Genomic DNA, 25,430 nt, shown 5'->3' on the forward strand with positions numbered 1-25,430 from the left:
TGTCTCTACAGCCACGAGTAAACCTTATGTGTTGAAATCAGTGTAAAGAGACACTGTATTCATGCTTTTATATAATCTGTCTTTTTTTTCACAATGCCCCAGGTTAACAATGATTACTCCCAGAAAAAGAGGAACTGGTGACAGGCAGGTAACATGAGGAAAATAGTTTTCTTGATACTTTTTGTTTTTGAACATTTTAAATTATGTTCACTGGGCATGTGCTAAATATTCAACAATAAAACATTTTATTCAAAACCCTACCATGGGTCTGGAGATGTAGCTGGGTGGAAGAGCACTTGCCTAGCATGCACAAGGCTCTGCATTCAATCCCTAGCACTACATGAATGAATGAATGAATGAATGAATGAATGAATACATAAATACATAAATACCTAGGGCCATTTCTGGCCTTGTGAGAATCATTAAACAAGTCATCTGTTAATGGCTAAAGAAGACTTAATATCTGAGGACAGAAAAGAGAAATGCTTAGTTCAAAAATATCAAAGTAATTTAGTGTTTGCTCACCATCCTTCAAACATGACTTTAATACCATGTGTGCTGCAATGATGCTGTTTATGGGTGCCCCTCCTGGCTCACCCATCCTCATCACAAATAAGGGCTGAACACCTCATTGCTCCTCAGCATTTCCTCCAAACAGCGATCAATGTCCCCTGCCTGACCATTAAATAGATTCTGAAAAACTCTTCAATCCCTATCAGTCTCATATCCTTATTTAGTTCCTTGTGTCTGCCCTGGGCTGGCCACCGGGATCCCGTTGTGCTCCCCACTGGTTTGAAGGGGTCATCCATCATCATTTCTAGTCCTTTTCTGATGCAATGTCGCTTGCTCTTTGTCTTTCTTAAAAACTGAATGGCTGTTAACTTATCCATTTATCTTCCTTCAGATTCTCTGTTCACTTTCTCAGGCCCTCTCAGGGCTGTCTTTTCTACCTTGTTTGCTGACTTTTCATTCCATTCCCCCTTCTTGGAGGCATCCTGGCTCATCACCTTGTCCTTCAAAGCAAACTCTGGCTCTGTCAGCTTTCTGCTTGTTTGAAACCTGCTCTGCCGCTCTTCATCATTGCTTTCTTTTCTGTTTCCTTTTTCTTTTTGAGACAAGGTCTTGCTATGCAGCCCAGGCTAACTTCAAGCACATGTCACTGTTCCTGCCTCAGCCTCCCAAGTGCTAGGACTTAAAAGTATGCACCAACATACCAGGCTCAAGATTTCCTTTTTAATTTTGTCTCTTCAGAATACCTTTAAAAACTGTGAGACAATATGCTTCAAATTGTATACACAGGTGGATAAGGACATATTGGGATAAATCCTAAGCTGAAGGTTAAAGTCTTGGGTTCTAAACCCAATTAAACTCAAAAGTGATTTTACAGGTGTCTTCCTTTCAGAATATCTATAAGCAAGCTTCTAGGTAAATGCTTCAGTTAGGTATCATGGCTGTGGTTTCATCTGTGTAAGATGACTCTACAAAAGCTCTGAGGTTTGCACAATGCTACCACCTGCACTTGGGTGTCAGTGATTCACAGTGGTTAGGAGTCCAGATCTAAGTACTGTCATGTACTGTGTCTTCTTGGATACATTTTTAGAAACCCTAGCCTCAGTTTTCACACCTGCAGAAGGGGGAGATCATACAATCTAAGTTGATATTGCACCATATTAAATCAGACAATGCATGAAAAGTCAGTAGAGGATGCAGTAAGTGCTGTAAAAATGCTTTTACAGATGAACTACATCTTGTGAGTCAGGTAGTTCGTCTGCACCCAAATTCCCAGCAGAATCACTGACATTTAGAGATGATACTGAAAGCAGCAATAATGCCTTGGTTCAGACTCCCGATTCCATTCTCCTCCTAGAAGAAAGTTGTTCTGCTAAGGCTTAAGTTCTTTAGGAAGTACCAGAGTGAAGCTGCATTCTGTCAAATCTCACTCTAAGAAGTGTGCTCACTCTAAGAAGCCGGGGAGGATGAGACCTGGAGGGCAGGCTTGAAAGAAGACACTGAAAAACAGTCTTGTCACCTTGTCACCTTATGCCCTGTCTTAGGACTTTCTCTTTTCTGCTGGCTCTTCCTCTGCGAGTCTGGTTCTTGGCTTCTCTTTCTTCATTTGAAAATTTCAGCCACTCAAATCAGCTGTAGCACTGAGGCCTTAGCTGATGACATGTTAGGTCAAGGACTCGGAGAACAAGTCTTTGTTTTCTGGGATGTTGCAGCCTTCTAGCTTGTCCCTTGCTGTGCTTATAGGAGGTGCTTGTCCCTTAGCTCCCAGGAGATTCTGAGCAGTCAGTATAACTTCCTTTGTTTCTCATCCATGAAATGAAGACAGAAATGCTAAGGTCTGCCACAGGGCAATGCAGGCATGGGAGGTTATTTTGGGGCATTCTGAGCACGCAAGATGCTGAGTGGCATAAGAGATTACTAGCTGCAACATGATAACCCAGTGTTTCCTGTTTCTGTCACCCTGGGCACTATTGAGGAAGCAAGTCCCAGGTTGCCAAGTAACAGTAAGCACAGGGCAGCTCCTGTGGATATGTAGGAGGACCATGGTCCCAGTTAGTGTGTACTACTGGGCATCAAGACTGAGTAACAGAGGAGGAACATGAACAATCACATGCACTAATAAAGGGAGCTTCAGAGAGTCTGAGAGACTACAATATCTTTTGGGGACAAAGAGAATTTTAAAGGAGCTTGTTGTCTGAACAGATTCTCAAACCAGAATGAGACTGGCTTGGCCTGTAGAGATCACTGGTTGGGGAGCAAAGACATGGGGCAGGGCCTTAGCCAGGTGGCATTGTGGAAATGGCAGGTGCCAGCCCCGGTAAGGGCAGAGGACCTTGCAAGAGAGAGAAGAGATGAGGTTGAGGGTGATGTGTGCTTAGATTACTTTCCCACTAGTAATGGGGAGGAGGAGCTGAAGGAACCTGAACAGGTGAAAGAGGCAGTTAGATCTGCTTTAGAAAGATAGATCTTGGGAAATGGAGCATGGAATTGTGGGGCTGTGTATAGGGAGAGGCTGCTGAGTATGACAAGAGTCTGAGTGGGGTAGTGTGGAGATCCCACTAACATAGTTGACCCAGGTGAAGGAAAAATCGTGACCTGGAAACTAGAAAGTTATAGAGGAGGGGAAATCCTAATCATTTTGCTCTGTGTCTTGTACCAAGTTTCTCATTCTTTTGTTGGTTTAGAGGGTTTTGTGTGCTATACATCTATGTGTCCTAAATTCTTTTAATTTTGTTTCATGGTTTTTGATTTGTTTTGTTTTTGTGTGCATCTATTCTTTTGTATTGGACTTTCTCAACTTTTCTGTGGCTCTTCTCTGTTTGTACGTATTTAAAGACAAGACACTGAAAGAGGCATTCAAGGCTGTAAGAAAAAGGAAGGAGGGAGGTGGGAGAGCTCTGGATGTGGATAGGTGGGCTGTACTTTAGGGACATCCTGCAGGGATCTGATTCATTGAGGGCCTCCAGGCAAGTACTTGCAGATCTTTTCTCTCTGGCTATTCTGATCCCCGGCAGAACGTAGATGGACACTGGCTTTATAGGTACAAAGAAGCAGGTAGATGTGATAGCCCACCAAGACAGTCATTTAAGTTTTAAGTTCAGATTGTTAAGTTCAGCTGTGGATTCTCTCCATTAGTGCTCGGAGAGAAGATCTCTCTGGTCCCCCAAGTTGGCAGCAGTTACAGAGGCTATTTACCTGGCTGAGCAGATTGGGATAGATTCTTGAGACCCTAGTTACTAACTTCTAGTCTTCCTTCATTTTTCCAGGCTCATGTCTCAACCTCAGAGTTGTGCAAAGAATGGTGCCCTCACAAAAGAGCCACAGAATTAGTGGCACTAAATCCAATGGCTGGCAGTTTTAACCTTTTTATATTTATTTAGTTTTTGTATGTGTGTATGCATGTGTGTTTGAGTGCATATGCATGCTACAATGTGTGTGTGTGTGAATCAGAAGGCAATTTGTGGGAGTTGGTTCTCTGTTTCCATCACATGGGTTTCAAGGATTGAACTCAGGCCAACAGACTTGGTAGTAAGCACCTTTACCTACTAAACCATCTTGATGCACCCCACTCCCTTCGTGTTTTTATAGGAAGGACAGGTAAAGGTTTTTGCCATTGTAGATAGTGAAATACCTACAAGCCAAGAAGGGTCAGGACTGCAAGCACCATCAGAAGCCAGAAGAGAGGCCTGGAATGATTCTGCCTGAGCCCCTGAAGGCACCAAGCCTGCTGCCTCCTTGACTTTAGCCTCTGGAGCTATGGAGGAACAAAGGTCTGTTGTTTCTAGCCATCTACTTTGTAGAACATTATGCATAATGAGATTCGGGTATCATAGGGCTCTAATACTGACTTTTTTTCACCATCTAGTCCAACAGAAATCTTTATCTTCGTTTTAGAATCTTCTAACAGACTCAACTACTGGGTTGTCATGTTGGCTCCTGTAGAAGCTGAAAACGTATCTCTCTCTGATCACATTGCCCTATAACATACACTGGTTAGCATGAGGCAATGTACTCTGAGTGATACTTGATATTTATGAGTTTGCAGCTCTAATAACTAAGGAAGGATACAGGGGTACCTTCTTGAATCTTCTCAGGAAATATTTAGAATACTATGCTGAATTCTATATGGCAAAAGCATAGTAAGACCACTTTATGTTTATCTGAAGTCTCACTTCCCACAGCTCAAACAATGATGAACTAGTAAATGAACATTAAATCATAGAAATTTTGGAGAAGCATTTACAATGCAGGAAAAGGTCTTTATTTCTTATTAAAAGAGATCTTTATTCTTACACCAGCAAAAACTCCACATGCCACAATTTTCCTTCTCTGTCTCTTCTGCCTCCCTCTCTTCTTCCCTTTCTTTCTTTTTTCTCTCCTTTTTCTTCAGAAGGCAGTAAAACAAAAAGGTCATGACATAGAGGGAAATCAGCTCTTAAAGGGTACTTTCCAGAGGAACTGGAGAGTAATTTAAGTAAAGACAGCATTCCAAATCTTGCATGGACTTAGAATTAAGTGACTTTTACTTCATGATTTCAAGTAGACCTAATCTTAAAAGAGTTATTTATGCTGGTCAGGGGAAAATGGAGAAGAAGATCTTATCTTCAGTTCCATTCTCAAAAGCCGTGCTAGGGAGTATATCATAATTTTTTCAGCAGATTCTAGGATTTTAATATAGATTCATGATGGCAATTTTTGAGCTTATAAAATATACATGAATAAAACAGATTAAGCACTACTGTATAAAGAACATTTTTTTTCTAAGTTACACACATAAAACAAATGAAAGACCCTCTTATTTATCAGAAAACATACATAGAAATAGTGGCTTTATCAGCTCAAACTCCTATTTGGAAAATGATCACCTTGACATATGTGGTGCTGAGGAAGAACTTTTAAGATATAGCCACAAGTATTAAATTTACCTGCAGCACATCATGCGAGAGGCAGGTAGGACTGTGGCCTTCACTGCACTTTTACTAATGAGCTCTGTGCCAGTCAGCACTTCATTCTAGAAGCACATCAGTATGTGATGCTTGTACTGATGTCTGTTAGGTTTGAAGAAAAAAAATCTAAGTCAAACACTGAGTTTTAATCCTGATAAATGTGGTGTATTTTATTACCTAATTTTCTGAAAGCATGCACATACAAGATACAACATAATTTCCTGCACTCTGTATATGATAAATGCTAGACTAACCTATTAACTTGAATATTAAAATAACTAAAAGATTATATTTTCTGGTGATACTGGATAAAAGAAAATTTAATGTATTTCCTAGCTGAAAAAGTCAGAGCTCTGAAAAATTCATGGCTATAAACTGGTGCTTTACAGTAGAATTAAGGACCAGTTCAACCATGATGAGAAGTAAAGCACTTTCTAGAAGGCTATCACAGGCTATATACTCTAGATTATGGGAAGGAATATAACAGTGCACATTCTGCCCAAAGGGTTTTTATGTTTTTTAATGATAACTTAAAATGACATTATAACCTTTTTTCCTACCTGCCGCTGCTTATAATCAACCTGTGTTATTGTATCCCATCATTCACTTTCCTAACTCTTCAGCCATTTGTTCAGCAAACATTGATTGAGCAGCTCCGATGTTCAGGACACTGTGCAAGGTGCCAGGGATAGGGTGATTCTAAGAAACCAGTCTTGAGAAGAGTCAGATAGGACCAGAATACAGAGCACGCAGCAAGCTTGTGATTACAAACCAAAGGCCAGTGGCGTGGAGTACTGACGACATGTGAAGTTTGGCAGAAGTGGTCCTTTGGACTGGTGGTGCAGGCAGAGAGGAGAGGGAGGGAAAGGCAGGTAAAAACAGGGGAATTTTTTTAAGGGCTTGGAGCAAAAGGTGCTTGGGCAAGCAAGGGGGCATGTGACAGGAGGTGAGGCCAGGAGGTGAAAAGGGAGAAGGGCTCAGAATGCAATGAGATGCCCCTAATGCTAACCCAGGCGTCTGGAAGGTAATTTATGGATGGCAATAGGATCTAAGTTTTTAACCCAGAACTTCAGTGATCAGACCCTCCCTCCTGACCTCCCTTACTTTGTCCCTCCGTACCGCTCTTTTTCCCTTCCTTTCTGTTCCCTTCCCTCCCGTCTCCCTTCCTTCCTCCCAACCTCTCTCTCTTTCTCTTTTTTTTTTTTTTAATTAAGGAAGATTATTGCAGCAAAAGCAGAGAAGACAGCTTGTAGCAGAAAGGCTTATCAAAGTACTTGGAAGCATCCTTTTAGGTGTTTGTAGTTCCCACCCATTCCTATTTGGCTAAGAGCATATAGAACATTTTGCAGCTGAACAGCTTTTATTTTAAACTTAGATTCAGGTGTAGTGTATATTATCAAGGACAGCATTTTGAAAATGGAAACCAAGACATTTTTCAGTCAGTTTCAGTTGTGATGCCTATGGCCCCTCATGTAGTAATTCACTTGGCTTCCCTCTTCCAGGTCTGAAACAGCAACTGCCATCATCCAGCTTTGAGAGAGAAGAGCCTGCCTGCCTGCCTGCTCTGTGCTGTGAAAAAGGGATCTCTCAATTCTAGAGCTCTCCTCTACCTGTAAGGAACCAAGCCTGGCTGAGTGGAGTGTCCACTCAGGCTCTTGCAGAGAGACCACAGAGGGGGCCCTCCATATAAGGACAGAGCCCATCAGACAAGCAAGGGGACACTTGAAAAATTTCCACTGTGGGTGTTAGGGAGGAAGGAAAAGATAAGAGAAAAAAGGGGGAGAGAGGCAGAAGGGGGGTCAAGGGCAGAGGGACAAGAGAAGCCATGGCTGTACCTTCCTTGGTGGCCGCTCTCTGGGACGGGAAGAGAGCCTGTCTCTGGAATCTCAAGCCTATCAGGAAAAGGACAGAATTTTCCTAGTGAGAGCTGGCAGGATCCAGGCAACATATCTGAAGGACTTCCGAAGTTATGTAGACAACAGGGTGAAGAGAGAGTAGTCTGGAGCTTGTGGGCACTCTGGAGGGACTGAGCAAATGCCCAAAGAACCAGCTGACTAGAATTGACCAGGAAACTGATGGGGTGGGGCAGGGACTAGACACAGGCTGTAGGACACAGGACACTTCAGCAGCTAGGGCCTGCACAAGCACTCATACCCATGCCATCATCCTCCCTCCCTCCGTCCCTCCCTTCCTCCTTCCTTCCCAGAGGATTTTTTATTTGTTTTTTCTTTTTTGAGTATATATGATGCCATTCCATGTATGTTCTCCTTTGTAAGGACAAGTAAGAAATTCACTCCAACTATCTCTTTATTCACAAGAATACTAAATTTCTTAGAGAAAAAGTGTAGGAAGCCGATTGGGGGGAGATGTCTCCCCCCCATCTCTCCTCTCCATCATTCCATCTTTCAAAGTAACTGATAGATAACATTCTTCTCTCTTCTCACATCCAGTCCTTACAGGCTTTTAAAGAGCAGATGATTTTATGCTCTAACAAGTCACCCTGAAGCTCATTAATTATTCTTGTTTTTTCTTTTCTTTTAAAAATGTCACAAGCTATGAACTATCTGGAGCACCCTGGGTTGTTTCTACAGACTTTCCTCAGTGTCTAGAGAAGTGTCCTGCAGAGCTCTTTATAGCCTTTTTTCCAGTTTATTGATTTCTAACTTATAGTCTCCATGATTTCAAGTATATTATAAAGATTTTTTTCTTTATTTTTTCCAGAGAGCACATTAACAGCTGCATCAGGTGGACTGTGTTTTCTAACATGGCCATTACAACCCAAGGCTGAAATAAAAAGTTCAAGTTTATTGTGATTAAGCATCAGAAGTTTTGACTATTGTGAAACCTATGTTGCTTTTCTTTTGTAGACAAGATGTCACATAGCCCCACTGGCCTCCAACTCACCATGTAGTGAGGATGACCTTAAACTTCTGATTCTCCTGCCTCCATCTCCGTAGTGTGGGATTATAGGTATATACCACCATGGAGGTTTATGTGGTGCTGGGGATTAAACTCAGGGCTTCTTGCAATCTAACCAAGCTCTCCACAAACTGAGCCACATCTCCAACTCCCTACCCCCATGACATTTTTATAGTCATACAAGTTTCACAGCAATTTTTCTTCTCTTCATAGAGAGACTATCATTCTGGCTAGATGCTGCCCAGGTCTATGCTAGCCCTTTCTCAGTATCTATGAGAAAATCTACCCCAAATCAAAAGCCCATTTGGGATGAACTGAAATCCTGATTATGTCCAAAAACTTTTAACCTTGTCAGTCTGTAATAAACAGATTTATCATGCCTCTGTCCATCACTGACATTCCAGGTAGACTGAGTTTCAAGTTGAGAATGAAAATAAGGGGCAAAACTCAGCTTGCTCCTGCAAAGAGGTGCTCAGCTCAGAGTGAGACTGTGATAGGAATGCTTCTGTTTATCCCCAAGGCTGCTGTAGCAGCAACTTCAAACTTTGATGCTGTCTTTTTTTTTTTCTTCTTTTTTCTTACTTTTTTTTTCTTCCAAAGATGTTTAGCAGCAGGCTAATGGCTCCCCAGCAGGGTGCAAAGGCAGCAGCCAGCTCAGAATCAGATGTCAATGTATTCCTGCTTGATATCCTGCTAGGACAAAACTAACTAACCAGGGCTTTAGACGTCTCCTGGGGAACATGCTTTGATGGTCCCTGCCTGCTCTGGGCTTCCTGTATGCTTCCTGATTAAAATGCTGTCACAGATAAATCATCACTTTCCTTGTTTGTTTTCTCTCTTCTTTCAAAAAGTTTGGAATCTTAAGAGTAAAAGCATATATAGGGGGGTCTAAAAAATACCTCAGCAGTTAAGAGCACTGGTTGCTCTTGTCTTGTAGAGGGCCAGAGTTCGGTTCCCACCACCCATGTGGAGGCTAACAATCATCCTTAACTCTAGTTCCAGTGGATCTGACATCCTCTTCTGACCTCTGTGGTCATTTCACTCATGAGTGCACTTACATACATACAGGCAAAACTCATACATATAAAATAAAAATAAATAAATAAAAAATAAAAAAAACCATGAAGACAGATACGTCATATCTTCTTGTGTTACCATCCATTGACCTGGGGCTGGTCCCCACAGTGTCCCCCATCTAGCCTGCAGTGACAGTTAAATTAATGTCGCCAGTATTTGCTTTTCAGTTGAGATGAAACCAGCCAGACTCTTGTTTATATCATCTGAATACAGCCCCCATACAATCATTTTGGGCATTATTTATATACATCTGTGTATGTATGATTGCACCCTACCACTAAGGTACGTCTCCAGCTCTATATGTCTTCATGTATTTTCTGCCAGTCATTTTCAGCCAATAACTTGATTACATAGGTCAGTGGCTTCTCAATGAATAGGTTTCAGAGGAGTAAGAATCCCTCATAGTTTTCCTTTTCTATAGTAATAAATTGCCTGGAGATTAAAGTTATTCTATATAGGTAAGAGTTTTGATTTCGAATGCAATGAATATCAGAATGTACTAGTGTGGCTTCCCACTGAGGCATACAAGCACAGGCCTTTTGAGGCACCTGAGTGGTGACAATTGTTACCCTTCGTTTAGAGGAGATCTAAACTCAGCAACCAAGAGCACAAGCAGAAAGTTCTTGATCAATTAGGATATTTGACAAGCATAACCCTTTTAAAATCTTGAAGTAAAACAATTGCCCAGTGGAAGTCAATGGGGTAAAACACCCACGCTAAACCATCCTTGCATCTCCTGCCCAGCAGCATGTTCACCCTCCCTTCTAATTCCCCACTGTTCCAGCTCTGGACAGAGTAGCCTCTAGCCTCTCCACCCTCCATCTGCCCTCCATGCTACACCTGCAGGACCAACCAGATCATTCTACCACAGTCTGTTTGCTTAGGCTCTCCATGATGTTTCTTACCACCTATAACTGCTACCTTGGAGCTAGGGACATTCTTTTGCCTCACAAGTACTATTCTTTGTCCTTTTGCTCTAGCCCCTGATTGGCCAAGCTGGATTGTTCTGCTCTGTATTCCAGTACACTCACAGTAGGGATTTCTGCTACCCACATACTGCCCTGCTTGCCTTCTGTCTTCTCAGATCCTCTTCATTTCTATTATGTTTCAAACCCCAAATGGCTTTTCTGAGCTGTTCCAAATGCTTTGCCTTAGGCACCAGTGTCATTTCAGTGGCTTGTTATTTCTTCAAGATTTTGTCTACCCAATAATAGCAATTTCTATTTACTGACTCCTTTTTATATTGGGAGTGCCAACAGTTAGTGTGAGAATATCTACTTAAACCATGAAACCTTGGAAACTCCAGGGCATAAGATAGAACACAAGAAGGAATCTCTGAGAGTGTCCTTCAACTCTCGCTGTACTTTCAGTTGAGAGCTCTTTGACCAGTTGGTTTCAAAGCCTTATGAAGAATTTGCAACTGAAACCATAAAATTAAAAAAAAAATTAGTGATGACAAGGAACTAGAAAGGAGCAAGATGTTCATCCCCTGTTGCAAGAGGAGTTAACAGCAGTGAACTGTGAATATGAGTTTTTATAAACAACTTCTTCCACTTTCTCCTTTAGCATGGCATGGCTTTCCCCAAAGAGAGAAAACAGTGGGAGAAATTTCCATCAGAGGCAGATTGAGGCAGCTGGAAAGTCACCATACCAAAATAAAGGCCATGGATGTGCAGGATACAAGTCTAAATTTGCCAGAATTGTGACGTAACCTATGTATTGATTTCTTAAAGATGACTATAGCAGGTGCACCTACCCTCACAGACGAATGAGTAAAACATGGAAAACTCAGGACACCCTGTCATGTATTGTGGTAATAGTATTCCCTGAATCCTCAACGTGGATCTTTTCAGTTTAAATTCAAATAACTTCTTTCTTAACCCGAAGATTTCTAAGTATTTAGTAGCAAGCACATGATAAGCCCAAACAACCGTGAATCAGCAAGAAAACAACAGAATCAATATGGAAAACTATATGTACAGCTTTTCTGGGTTTACTTTGGGTTTATTCCAAAGTAGCTTTGCAGACTAATACTCAAAAATTAACTGAGCTTTACTACCTACCAGAAAGAGAAATTTATTAATTGAAAGAGTAGTTGATCCATTCCATAATACCTAAGTATGTACAGGGAACTGAATAACATTAAATATAAGTTGATGTGGGCAGCCAAGGGCACTTTAGCAAATCAAGACACATGACCCCCAGTACTTATGGGCTCTATATGGGAGCCTGCTTCTTTAACTTCAACGGTAGAGAAACAGACAGGAAGAAAAGAGAGTTGAGGATCTCTTTTATAATAAACCACATCGTTCTCAATGTTTCTTGTTCAATTTTTTTGTTATTAAATGAGAGAATATTATGATAATTTGTAACCATAACAATTGATTTTAGATTATTTTAAAACTGTATTTGACTGATTTTGTGAATTATATGAACAAAAAGTGAATTTACTTTTATTATTTATACTTATTAAAATTACATTTTCATCTTGAAGACAAATTCTAATTTGTTTGTTTTTCAGGGGACTGTAACAGAGCTCAGCAGTTTGTAAAAGTACAGAAAATGAAATGGTAGATAAGTTTGAGACCTAATGGTTTTGACGTCCTTAAAAAACAATCCCACGTTCTTAATGGAATGACAGAGAATGAGAAACTAAAGAGGTTTTTGTTTCCCTGGGTGCTTTTCACTTTGAAGTTAGGAACACAGTTCAAATTGATTAGCTAGGTTGGGGGTAAAAAACTCATAGGGGTTTACAGATCAAAACAAACTCTTGGCAGTAGAATTAAAAGTCAATGTACAACGAAACACATTTGCTTAAGAGAGAGGCAGATTCTGAAGATGGAAGGTGCTTCACATACCAAGCTCAATGGTCCAGACCACGGAATCAGAGCAGAAAGCCATGTTTCATGGAAGCATGATATCTCACATGATACTAATAAAAAATTTTAAAACCTTAAAAACAAAAAGATTTCTATTTGAAAAATTCAGGGTTAATTGAGACTAAGTATGGTTTTTTTTTTTTGTTTTTTTCTTGGAAGACTTCTCCAAGTCTTCAGTATTTTAACATATGACATGTGTGCTCTTACTTTACCTCAGAAAGGACACACAGACACTTGCAAGTCAACATTACCTGATACAAAGGCATGCAGATGCTATCAATCCACTCCAGTTGCAATCGAGGCAGTTCATCTTTCCGGTTCCGGTCAAAAATAGCCTAGAATAAGAACAGAGAATGCTTTAGTGCATTGAAGTATTTTATAGGTGCTTTGCCAAACAATGCTTCAGTTTTTAACCAAATGAATATTTCACATATTACAATCAGTCTTGTTCTTTTTTTAATCTATAAGAAATAAAGTATTTTCACATCTTTAAATGAGATTTGTAAGTCAGTTTATTAGAACTTTATAGCTTGCAACTCCTTGTGGCCAAAAATCTGTCTTCAGATATAGGTAGCTGTTACTGAAGCAAGTCACCAGGTTGCTGGGAATTGGGTACAAGCCAAGGGAAGGAAGATATATTTTAATGCCACAAAAATAATGCAGGCTTTATTTCTGTAGTAATAAGGTAAGCTAGATAAGAAAATATCATTAAAAGAAATTTTATTTTAAATAGAAACCATAATTTTAAGGGCGAGGTGCTAGTTTGGCAATTATGTGTATTTTCCAATAAGGTTCTGCCAATCAGTAAATTCCCAAGTACTTGTCATTGGATGAATGACAATGACATTTCATTTTATGATATTATAATGCTTTGTATAGTTTATGTATATTTCTGAGAACCAGAGTGACTTACTCTTATTAGAAGACGTTCAGCAATTGGAATTTGAGGATTAAGGTGGATTTCTTTAATAAACATGGCCAATTCTACCCCAATGAGAATGTCCCTCCCTCTGTTCTTAAAGAACAAGGCCAGGGCCCATGAAGCTCCCTTGTGCCCATTGATCAGGAAGCAAGCACTGCCTAATTATGATTCGTCTTGCCTTATTGAAAGGCTTTCTCTTTGGTCTAGATAAAATAAGGCATCCATATCATTCTGGCATCCATAGAGGTCACAAGGGAAGGCTCAAGTCACCCTCTTAGTGCAGAGATGTTAGGCCGCGTCCTTTAGACTTAGGAAGCACAGTGTGAGTATGGGTGGCAGAAATCACAAGTTAACCAAAGATGAGGAAAACGCCTCCACAGTGTGCAGAAAGTCACTGACTCCCCTAGCCTCTGCCTCCTATCATGGAATCTGAAAGTGGACTACCAGGCAAGAAGACTGGAATTCAGAGAAGACTGTGAACAAACTGGAGAAAGTAACAGTTCTCCTGAAATACATGAAGCTTGCTTCAAAAACATTCCTTTAAAAAACTTTTGTTTAGGGCTGGAGACATGGTGCAGCAGTTAAAAACTCAGGCGCACGCCCCCTCCCCAAAGTGTGTATCTATCCATTTTGTGTCATTATAACAAAATATCTGATGCTGAGAATAAATTTATTTAAAACAAATGTTTGTTTGGTTCACAGTTTTGGAGGCTGAAGTGCCTGCACCTGTTGATGGTCTTTCTGTTGGCATCCCTAAGTGTCGAAAGGCATCCTATGGCAAGAAACAGCAAACGTGTGTCTTCTGGTGTCTCTCTCCCTTGCTATAAGCACACTGATTACATTGTAGGGCTCCATCCTAATAACCTTATCTAACTCTAATCACCTCTTCAAATCCACACCTCTAAGTTTCCATCCTCTCAGTACTCACACTGGAGACTAAATTTCAATAAAAGAAACCATAGGATGCAGACAATATCCAACCTATTGCAGTCTGTTTTATTTTCTCTGTAGCTGTCTTTATTTGTTTCTTGTGGGTACTATATTTTTTAAAATCTAGGGATTTTTTAGTATATGCACAGAGTTATACAACTATCACTACACTCGACCTTAGAATGTTCATCATCCCCTAAATAAAACCCACATCAATAGAAGCAACTCTATTTTGTCTCAGGCTTCCAGCCTTAGGCAACCACTAATTTATTTTCTGCCGTATAGATTTGCCTAGGCTACACAGTTCATATAAATGGAATCATATACTATATGGCCTCTCAGGACTGATTTCTTCTACTTAGCATCATTTTAAAACTATATCCACGTAGTGAGTATCAGTACTTTATTTATTCACTTTTTTAAAGATTTTATTTCATTTTAAATAATGTATGCATACATATGTTTATGCGTATATGTGTACATGAATGTAGGTGTCTGGGAAGGCCCAGAAGATGTTGGTTCCCCTGGAGCTGGAGTTACTGGCAATTGTGAGCCACCCAACATGGGTGCTGGGAACTGAACCTGGATCCTCTGGAAGAATGGGAAGTGGTCTGAAACACTGAGCCATCTGTCCAGTCTATTTATTCATTTTTTGGTCAAATAATATGAATATCTATAGATACGCCATGTTTTATTTATTCATTCATCAGGTGATAGATATTTGAGTTTTTCTACTTTTTGGCCACTATGCATGAACAATAACATGCACATTTTTATCTGGATGTTTGTTTTATTTCCTTTGGAGATATACCTAGAGGTAGAATTCCTGGGTTATGTGGTAACTCCATGTTTCAACTTTTTAATTAAACTTTACTTTAAATTATTATTATATATGTGTGTGACATGTTTCCACTAGCTCTTGAACTGAGTTTTCTATTATTGTTCTAATAGTTATTTTAATGTTCTAACTGCTAAGCCTCCATCAGACATATGACATAAATAATTTCTCTTATTCTATAGTATCCTTTAATGTACAGACACTTTAAATTTTCGATAAAGTCAGGTTAATTCTAGTGATGTTCAATTCAACATCTCTGGATCAACACCTCTGGGTCATTTCACCTCTGGGTCATTTTTTCTTTTGTCTTTTGTATTTTTGGTGTCATATCTAAGACAAGACACCATGGCTGAATAAAACTCAAAAGAGTTAAACCTCTATTTTCTTTTTCTTCTTCTTTGTTTGCCTCTTTGAGACAGAGTGTCCCTGTAGCCCCAGCTAGCCTGGAACTCAGTATGTAGACCAGGCTGGCTTCGAACTTACAGAGATCTGCCTGCCTCTGCCTCCCAAATGCTGGAATTAAAGGTGTATGCCACCATACCCAGCTTAAACCTCTATTTTCAAGAGTTTTATTGTTTTAGTTTTACTATTTGGATCTATGATACAATTTGAGTTTATTTTGGGGTATGGTTAGGGGAAGGGCAGCATCTTCTTTCTTTTTGCAAATAGCCATTTATCCATAGACCATTCATTGAAAAGGCTATTTTCCCCCACTGAATTGTTGAAATGTTGAAATCAGTGAATGATAATTATAAAGCTTTATTTCAGGACTGTCACCTTTTAATCAAGGTTTGATGAAAAAAGTAAGAGAGGTACCCACTGGTGTGTGCTTTCCTTCTGTAGCATTTTGCATCTTGCAACTGAGTATTGGTGATCATTTAATATCTGTGTTTCCCATCAGTTGACAAGGGCCTTAAGCCTTTGAAGGCAGGGAAGATGGTGTCCTGCTCATGTCTGGATACATAGCCTGAGCCTCATGCTTGGCACGTGGAGGTGCTCAAGCATAATTAGTAATGCACTCACTGCTTCTAACATGAACCTTCTGACTGTGGTCCAGATTCAGCTTTGTCTCAGAAAGTTATTGTGATGACCTCTAGAACCATGCCCCCCAAGGGGCTCCAGGGTAATCTTCATCCTAAAGACCAAGGGATGTGGGGAGCACAGCAGTTGTCAGATCTGGGTGCATGCCCTTACAGACATTTCTGTAGACAGGTTAACGAGGAAAAATCCTTCCCCAGCAGCCACTTCTCCTGAACTGAGACGGCTGTGTTGAGCAGTCTTTTGTGAGGATGAAGCAGCATTTGCAGTTATATTTCCACCACAAAATTAATTTCATTTATGTCTTCAGAGAAGGCCTTAGCTGAGCCTACAGATAAAGGCTCCTTCGTGCTGCCCCACTGCACCTGCCAGCTCCCTGACACTGGCAATTTACTCACTGTTTTTTTTTTTTTTTTTTTTTTTTCATTTAATTAAATGACCTGTGGTGTTGCTGCAGTGTAAACCCTTCAGAGCATGCCTCCAAAACAGTTTTTGAAAGGAGGAAAAAGCTTTTCTTTTAAAGTAGAGAAATTTAGGTTGTACTAGGTTTTCTAGATGAACTGTATGTATCTTCATGTAATACCTTTCTTTTAATAACCAAATCTGGTGAGACCACCAAATAGAAAAAGGGGCGTTTTGAACACTGCTGCTTCGAAAACTAAAATCATTGGTGTGTTTCAACCTATGCTGTCTTCTGACCTTTTATAAGTAAGTAGCTAAGAATAGTCAACTGGAGGAAGGCTACTTGTTTTGATTTCAATCAAATGAAACTGTTCAAGTTCAGAGGGGGTTATTTTGTCTTTTATGGTTTTAAAAATATCATCAATCTGACAAATCTGACAAATATTGCCAAATGTTCAAGACTTGAATTTGAATGATTTGAATCCTCAAAAACAGACCTTGTGGGTGCTGGGAATTGAACCCAGGTCCTCTGCAAGAACATCCAGAACTTTTTTTTTTTGGTCTTTTGACACAGGGTCTCTCTGTAGCCCCAGCTGTCCTAGAACTCACTATGTAGACCAGGAGGCTGGCCTTGAACTCACAGAGATCTGCCTGCCTCCCTAGTGCTGGGATTAAAGGCAAGCGCCACCACACCCGGCTCTTAACTGATGAGCCATCTCTTCAGCTCTCCTACCCTCACCCCCTAAAAAAGACATTCTTGACAATTTTCAGAGACTGTGTGTTTCATCGAAGCTTCTGTGTCACACTGCTAGGTTTTAAAACACTTTCCCCACTCTGACTGCTATGGACATTTTAGCTACTCATAAGAAATAGAGGCTAGCCCCTCCCTGAGGATGCTGAACCAGGCATTTTGTTCCCTTTTTAAGGTAGGAAGAACAGCAGCTGAGCTGGCCACCAGAACTCTCAAATAATACAAGTGAGTCTTGCAACAACAACACACCAGCCGCCACAACTAGTTCCCCAGGTGAAACTTTTCATTTTGTAAATGAAAGAAAGGAAACTGGTTTGAAATGATTGGCTTTTGGGATTTTGAAAATTTGAAACTGAAAAATAAAACCCAGCTCCTCGAGGTGGGACAGCTTGACTTTAAATTCCTGTTCCAAAGTGGTCATGTATGCGGTGCTGGGTCTGAAATGTTCAAGCTCCATTTTGCACATCCGCCTTATGTCTGCTTGTTTTCCCACTGTGGCTGCTCAGGAAAAGCTCGTTAAGCAGCTCACTGCTCTTAATCAGAAACCTGGGAATACAGGTGGTTGGTATTTACGTTTAATTAAAGTTTTAAGCTTTCAGGAGTTCTTTAAATCCCTTCTCAGTCTTTCCCATTTTCAAATTGTGATTTGGAGTTGGTTTTGAGAATGCCATTCAAAAGGGTAAATACACGATAGTAAAAGGATGCATTTACCGAAGGAGTGAGTTTGAGTTCGGATCTCTCCCGATCTCCTTGTTCAAAGAACTCGCTGGTTACAAGTTCAGCCACCTGAAACACAGAAGTGATTTAATTTATTTGTAATGTGCCATGGCACACCAATGTTATTTCTTGGTTATGTGCATGTAAATTTTGTTCAATACAATCATCGAATAAACTTATGAAGAACTATATTAATTTTTTATGTTTGAAGGAATTACTGAATTTAATCAATGAAACTGCCTTTTAATGTTCAGAACTTGTGTAACGCATTTTAGATGCATGACAATGGGCGATCTAGAAGATGTTCTTTGGCAAAAAACAAAACAAATAATTTAATATTTAATATTAATATTACACGGTATATATAAAATGATCACTTAACCAACTTTTGGTTGTTTCTATATAGATTCTTCACTGTGTTGTAGACTTTTATCACAGTCTGGCTTCATCTTACCACAAAACCTCTGCAATTCACTGTATATTCTACAAATGGTAACTCTAGAATACCCCCTAATGCTAGACTCCTGGCCCATACCAGACTTTAAAGGACACCCTGGTGTAGTTTGAAGAACAAGGTCTTCAGGCTGCCTGAGTCCAAATACTACAAGTGCTAATTTATGGTGGGTGCCAGTTGCTACAATATAATGCAATGATCGTTCCAACTCAAACCATAGGCACCTGCATTTTCCTCCCTTTTACCCATGAGCATGGATGATCAGCAGTCACACTAAACTGGTCGTTTTCTCTTCCAGCAGCTTGTGGTTCTCAGGGCCATTTGTGGAAAGCAGATTGATATAACAGATAAGTGTTGTGCACCTATTTCGCACAACACTGTGGTGTACAGCGAAGGGATCTCTGAATAATCAGGCTGAGTTTGTAGTCTATTGGAAGAGTCCTAGATAACCGATGGCAAGAAAATCTGGACCACTCCCCCACTACTTTTTGTCCATTTTGGATTCTTAGAAAAGAGAAGATTTTTATGCTGGGTAAAAGTGAAGTGGGTTTAACTTTGGTCAAGTACACAGAATCAAGAAATTTGTCTAAACCAGGCCTGGTGGCCCTGAGGCAAGGCCTGGGCTACAGAGTGAGTTCAAGATCCTTCTTGGTTACTTAGTGAGAGCCCATGTCAAAAAGTAAAAAGAGGCAGGTTGGAGAGCTGGCTCAGCTGTTAAGAGCATTGACTGCTCTTGCAGAAGATTAGGAATTTGAATTGCATCATCCACTTGTGGCTAACAACCATCTGTAACTCCAGTTAAAGGGGATCTGATGCCCTCTTCTGTCCTCCACGGGTATTGCACGACATGGGTGTGCTTACAAACACACAGGCATTATACTCATACACATAAAAAGTTTTTTTAAAAAGTTTTCTTAAAAAAGTAAAAAGAGGCTTGGGGATATAGTTCTGTGGAGTGTGTGCCTAACATGTATAAGGCCTTAGGTTCAATCCCCAGGACTGTAAAAAAAGTAATTTATATGTATCTGAAGAGATGGATAACAAAATTTAAACACAATATCAAGCTTACACATGCATTACACACACATAAAGGTGAGAGGAGAAAACGTGTCATCATTTATTAAAAACCCACATATCTAGTGAGGGCAGATTTCTAACATTTCTAAGAAGAAAAATGGGTCACTTTCAAGAGTTCAGCTGCATAAAAGCAGTAGGAAGTGCCTCAGAAATCATCCGCCACACGCTCTGACCACAGTTCCTTTGCTTGTATGCTGCAGGCTCTCTGGCACTTGAATCAAGTCTGTCCTCTCCAGTCTCTGCCATTACCTTTGATTTCAGCACTCTTGATTCTTCTTTCTATGGCCTTGCCTTCAAAGAAGAAATGGTTCCCTTAGGGTATGACCTCATCAGAAGGCATTCAAGAATGCTGGCTCTGAAGCTGGGGCTGTTGCATTAGACTGTAAATATGCACACAGGTGCCCCAAGGCTGGGGTCCTGTGTAGCCCCTGGAAAGCAAAGAGATTAAAACCAAATCCTGCCTTTACTCTTCCTAAAGTGGTCCTGCCTATCTCCCCTGTGCTCCTTTCACAGTTTAACTTGAACCACTGTTTTGTTTGTACTTAAAAATCCAAAAAGGAACATTAAGTGGCTCCTGATTGGAGTTTTTACTGAAGAAGGAAATTGAGATGCTAATCAGGCCTTGGGGAGTCACTGTTAAAGTCACAAGTTAAAGTCAGGTTCCCAGAAAAGAAAAAGAGCGGAAAAAAAAAGAGGGTAAGTCCTGTAATCCCTGTTAAGAAGCATTCTGAAAAGGAATTTAAAAAAAATCAATATTCAGGAAGTTAGAAATAAAAATAATGTAAGTCTGGAGTGGTAGCTCACACTTGTAATCCTAGCACTTCAGAGGCTGAGGCTGGAGGACTGTCATGAGTTTGAGATCAACCTGGGCTCCATAGTGATTTCTAGTCCAACCTGAACTACAGTATAAGACTCTCAAATTTTTTTCCCACAAAATTTATATACAAATACAAATCTAATACAAATCCAATACAAATACATATATAAATGCATATTTTTACACTTTAATTTTTAGTTTTAAGTGGATGCATATGTAGTGTATATACATATGTGTGGGCACAAGTGTATGAGCATGTGCATACATATGTGCACATGTGCATGTGGAGGCTAGAGTTGATATCTGGTGTTTTCTTTTGATTGCCCACCACTTTATTTACTGAGGCAAGTCCTCTTGCTGAGCCCAATGCTGCCTAGACTACCTATCTAGCTTGCCCTGGGGATCCCATGTTTCTGCCTCTGGGTGCTTGGATTACTGGTGGTCGCCACTTCTGCCTGACTCTTGCAGTGGTTCTGAGGATCTGAATTCCAGTCCTCATAGCAAGTGCTTTATGCATGGAGCCATCTCCTCGGCTCCATTTATATTTTTAAAAGAAATCTTTTTCTTTTTTTCCCCTCAAATGTTTCCTAAAATCAAGAGTGGATTGGATATAGTTTCAAGAATATCTTCACATGTTTAATGTGGAGGCAGAGACCAGGATAGGGTATCAGATCCCCTGGAACTGGAGTTAAGGATGGTGGTTAGCCATCATGAGGATGCTGGGAACTGAATTCATGTCGCCTGTCAGAACAACCAGTGTTCTTAACTGCTGAGCCATCTCCCCAGCCCTGCAAATTCTTTAAAAATTTTTTTTAAATTACATTTTAAAATGTAATGTTCAAGCTGTGTGTGTGTGTGTGTCTGTGAAGGTCAGAAGATAACTTCCAGGAATCTTCCTTCCATTGTGTGAATCTGGGGACTCGAACTCAGGTTATAAGGATTGGCAGCAAGTGCCTTTACCTGTTGAGTCATCTTGTTAGGCCAGCAAATTCTTTTATTTAAGTGGACAAAAATGGCTCATGATGTAACTGCATGCTTCTCTCCTAAAGGCCTGTGAGGCTCAAGGTCCTCATAGTAAAGACACAAAGAGAACAGATGTACCCTATTTCCTTATTCCTGAATGCCAGAAAGCAAAGCCACACAAAGAATCTCAGATGCTTGCATAGCAAAGAACCATGGATGTGGTTTTACTGTCAAATGGACTGACTAGACTCAAACTCAGGAAGCTGCCTTAATATTTAAGAGAATTTTCATGCTAAAGCAACCATAAGCCTGTGACTTTATAAAAGGTTGAGTTTGCAACATTCTTCAGGTGAGAGGCAGGCTGAGGAAGCTGCTTGACCTTTAGATGTTAAAGAAAGTAATGAAATCCTTTCCCAGGGAGGAGCTACAGGCGCTGGAACAGTGAGCAGGAAACACCACTCAGGAAGTCAGGTCCACGGCAGGTGGAAAGATCCCATGATAGATGACTTGGGGGGCGGGGCTTGGGACTGCTATTGGCCGCGGGCTACAAATATTCCTTATCTCTTCCCTTGCTGGGCAGAAGTGCTGTGGTGGTATTTTGTGTTTGGGGTTGCTGTCAGACACTATTTTGGGCATGTGTAGGTCCTTAACTTATATCTAGATCTGTTGTAGAGATGGGCACATATCATCTGGGGATTCAGGACAGTGAGCCTGATGCCTCTGACTATGGGGCATTTGGATTTTCTTCCCTGGAGAAAGGATGAGTATGCTTTGGTCTTTAAGGACAGTGAGCCACATTTCTAGAGTTGAAGGCCAAAATGCAATAGATGTGTTCTTACCAACAGTTTCTTGCTTTCTACTCGCCAGGCATGGAAACAGATTGTACTTCTTGGTGGAGTGGGGTCATGTGACAAATGGATTGTTGAGGGAGTATTTAATTTCCAGTGTTAGACCCTCCAAGGCCTCTGTCACAGTGATCCAGTTGACTGCCCCATCTGCCCTGGCACAGAGGTGCCGGCCACTATGGATGCAGCCCAACACAAAATAGTAGACTTACGTAAAAGACGAGATTTTTAAATTTCATAACTCTATTGCAGGGTGCTTAAGTGTGAGCCTTGGAGATGAAAATATCATGTCATAATATAAAAAAGGCAGACACACCTGTTTAAACTTTGAAGTTAGAAAATGCAGACAGATCCCATTCCATGAAGAAAAAGCTGAGCCTTTGCAATTGAAGGCTTGGCACCTAATCTTCTAGGATCCAGTTTAAGTTTTCAGTTTATTAGTCCTCTCTTGAGGAATCTGCACCATCATGGCAGACCAGTTCAGTGTCAAATCTCCACTACTGCTGTGGCTATCTGCTCACTTTTTGCTAGCACTGATACTGGTCTTTGCGGCCCCCAGAACTTCCTTCTGTTTATGTGTTCCTGTCACTGTCTTTATTTTTATTTTATTTATTATTGTTATTATTATTATTATTATATTATTTTGAGACGGGGTTTTCCTGTAGCCCAGCTGGCCTGGAACTCACTATGTAGACCAAGCTGGTCTGTATCTCACAGAGATCTGCCTGCCTCTGCCTCCTGAGAGCTGGGAGTAAAGGCTTGTGCCACCTTGCCCGGCTTCTGTCATTGTCTTGGGGTCTTCTCATAAGAGTTGTGCCTTACAAGTGTCTGTCTGGATTCACTGTTCTTTGTGCAATCCAAGGCCTCATGAATCATGCTAAAGCTGGATTCTTGCTGCTACCAAAATGGGTTCTGAATCCAAAAATAAAGGTGACATCTGGTGTGGTTTTGTACATTTTGGCTAGTTCTTACAAAATTCTGTCTTAGGCACTATTGCCTTCCCAGAGTGAAGGATACCAGTGACTTTCCTCTGAGGTAGCCTCTTGGTCACGAACGCCCTATTATTGTGTCAGCTGTGGTGGTGGTGAGCTTTAAGAAGCCAAGAAGAGCAGGATCTAGTTCTAACCTACCACCTACTGGCTATGTAAGACCTCAGACTCCTTATTCTTTCTAAGTCTCATCATTGCTATTTCCTAAAACTGATTTAAAAAAATTATACCAAACTTCCTAAAACAACCCAAAATTACCATAGTTCTGGGGGCCCAAGTTCTACACCAGTTTAGCAGTCAGAAACCGAGGGGTCAGTGGCTGTGCTTCTGTGGAAACTCCTTCTGTTCTCTGCTTCTTTTAGTATTTGGTGGCTGCCAACATCCCTTGGCTTATAGCCATATCATGTCTATCTCTATCTGGCCGTCACATTGCCTTCTTCTCTTCTGAATTCTGGGAGCCTTCTGCTGTATTACAAGAACATGTGTAACTGGGTTTGGGGCCTGCCTAGATAATCCAGGTGCCTCTACATTCTTACATCTACATTTGTATCTATAAAATTGCCCTCTTCTACCTAGGTAATGGTTCTCAGTCTCAGGAATTAAGACTTGATATCTTTGTATGCCTACTATTCAACCTACAGTAAAGCTGGATTAAATGAAAGCCAGGGTAGTGGCACACACCTTTAATCCTAGCACTTGGGAGCCAGAGGCAGGTGTATATTTGAGAGTGTGAGGCCAACCTGGTCTATATAATGAGTTTCAGGTCAGTCAGGGTTATATAGTGAGACCCTGTCTCAAAAAGAAAAAAGAAAAAGAAAAACCCAGGATTTACTGAGTTAATACACACAAAGTAGTTATTTATTGTTATATGAATATATCTTGTTTTTCCTAAAATGCTTTTTTAAGGTACCAAATTACTGTTTTGGACTGTGCAGTTCACCTGGTACCTCATAAACTTAAAGCTGCTAGTCCCAGTACTCAGGATACTGAGGCAGGAGGATCACTTGAGGCCAGCCTAGAGAATGAAACATCACCCTGCCCACCCCCCCCAAATAAAATTAAATAAAGAGGGAGAGAAAACCCAAAGTGCCATCAACCCCTAATTACTATCAGTTAGCAAGGATCTTAAGTTAGGGAACTACTTGCTTGGAAAAACTGCAAAGCCATGATTGTTTTGGTACAAATTAAGTAGACTACTGCACACTGTGGCCAGAGAGCCCTCTAAAGAGTACTTGAAAAGAAAAACAGAAATTTTATTTTCCTATTTTTTTCACAAGTAAAAAAAAAACTGGGTCTTTAAAACATAGTTAAAACATTATTTTCAAACTGTTTGCATTAAGACATGGTCAAAGTATCATTCAGATTCAGCATGTTACCAAAGTCTTGCAGGCAGAAATATCACTCAGTGGAAGCAGGAGGAAGAAAGGGGGACTAAGCCCGCTGCGCCTCTATGCTGTGCCCCTATGCTGCTTTGATGCTGGTGTGAATCGATGGGGTCTCAGTGCCTGGTAGCGCACTGGGAATACTTCCCCCTCAGTTCCTCCTTATGGAGCCCTGCCATTAATCACCACTTGCCTGTCTGGAGATCTCCCACGGTTTGGTCACGGCTCCAAGGTCACAGGCTGTCATTAACATTGATCTGAAAAACAGAACCAAACAAAACAGCCTGAATAATCTTTTGTTGTATTCCTAAATAAACTCGTCCTAGATACATACATAAATAAAACAGAACCGGGGCTAGCACACATTTTCTTCACCTCAACAAGGGGTCATACTGTTTAGAGTCCCCCTATTCTGTGGCTCCATCATGTGATCACACGGCCTAGAAGACAGCTCTGGTACATCCTCCTGAGGCCCTTTTGTTTTGTCTGCAGCAAATCAAGGAAAGCAAAACACTCCTATCTGTATACCTGAGCTAAGCAAGCTCCAGCTAAAATAATGTATGAGCTTTTTTCTTAACTATGTTAAGGGAATTCATATATAATAATGTATACAGGGCCAATGAATCTATTTACTGACTTACCACTGATGGCAAAGGACAGAAACTCACACCAAAGAGATGACAGTCATGTAAGGAGCTCTTTTCTGTTGGCTCCATAGAGCTAAGATTTAGGGGAGGGAGCCCCATTGTGCTCCAGGTTAACTCTCCGGCATCCACCATGCTTGTACAAATCATGAAGAAGCGTACTCAACAACAGCTTTTCTTACTCTGAGCTTGCATGAAGTTCAGGCTCAATGTGAATCAGTTTCCAGGGGCTGATTTATCTAGGATTCACACAGAACTATGAAAACCCTGAGAGTCATTCAAATTGTAGACAGATTATTATTAGATGTGATGGGAGGGTGAAAAACAAAG

General features: G+C 40.6%; 1 protein-coding gene across 1 annotated transcript in view; it reads right to left on the reverse strand.

Annotated features, from left to right (window-relative positions):
• Pde11a (phosphodiesterase 11A) overlaps positions 1–25,430 on the reverse strand; it is a 456,708-nt gene that overhangs the window by 21,072 nt on the left and 410,206 nt on the right. Inside the window, exons 17-19 of the mRNA XM_008855328.2 lie at positions 24,650–24,713; positions 17,924–17,998; positions 12,583–12,666 (exon numbers count right to left, since the gene is read on the reverse strand). Of these exons, the coding sequence (XP_008853550.1) occupies positions 12,583–12,666; positions 17,924–17,998; positions 24,650–24,713 (223 nt within the window). The remainder of the gene's footprint in view (positions 1–12,582; positions 12,667–17,923; positions 17,999–24,649; positions 24,714–25,430) is intronic.

The sequence above is a fragment of the Nannospalax galili genome, unplaced genomic scaffold (assembly GCF_000622305.1).
Source record: "Nannospalax galili isolate Female #2095 unplaced genomic scaffold, S.galili_v1.0 scaffold346, whole genome shotgun sequence".
Classification (NCBI taxonomy): Eukaryota; Metazoa; Chordata; class Mammalia; order Rodentia; family Spalacidae; genus Nannospalax; species Nannospalax galili.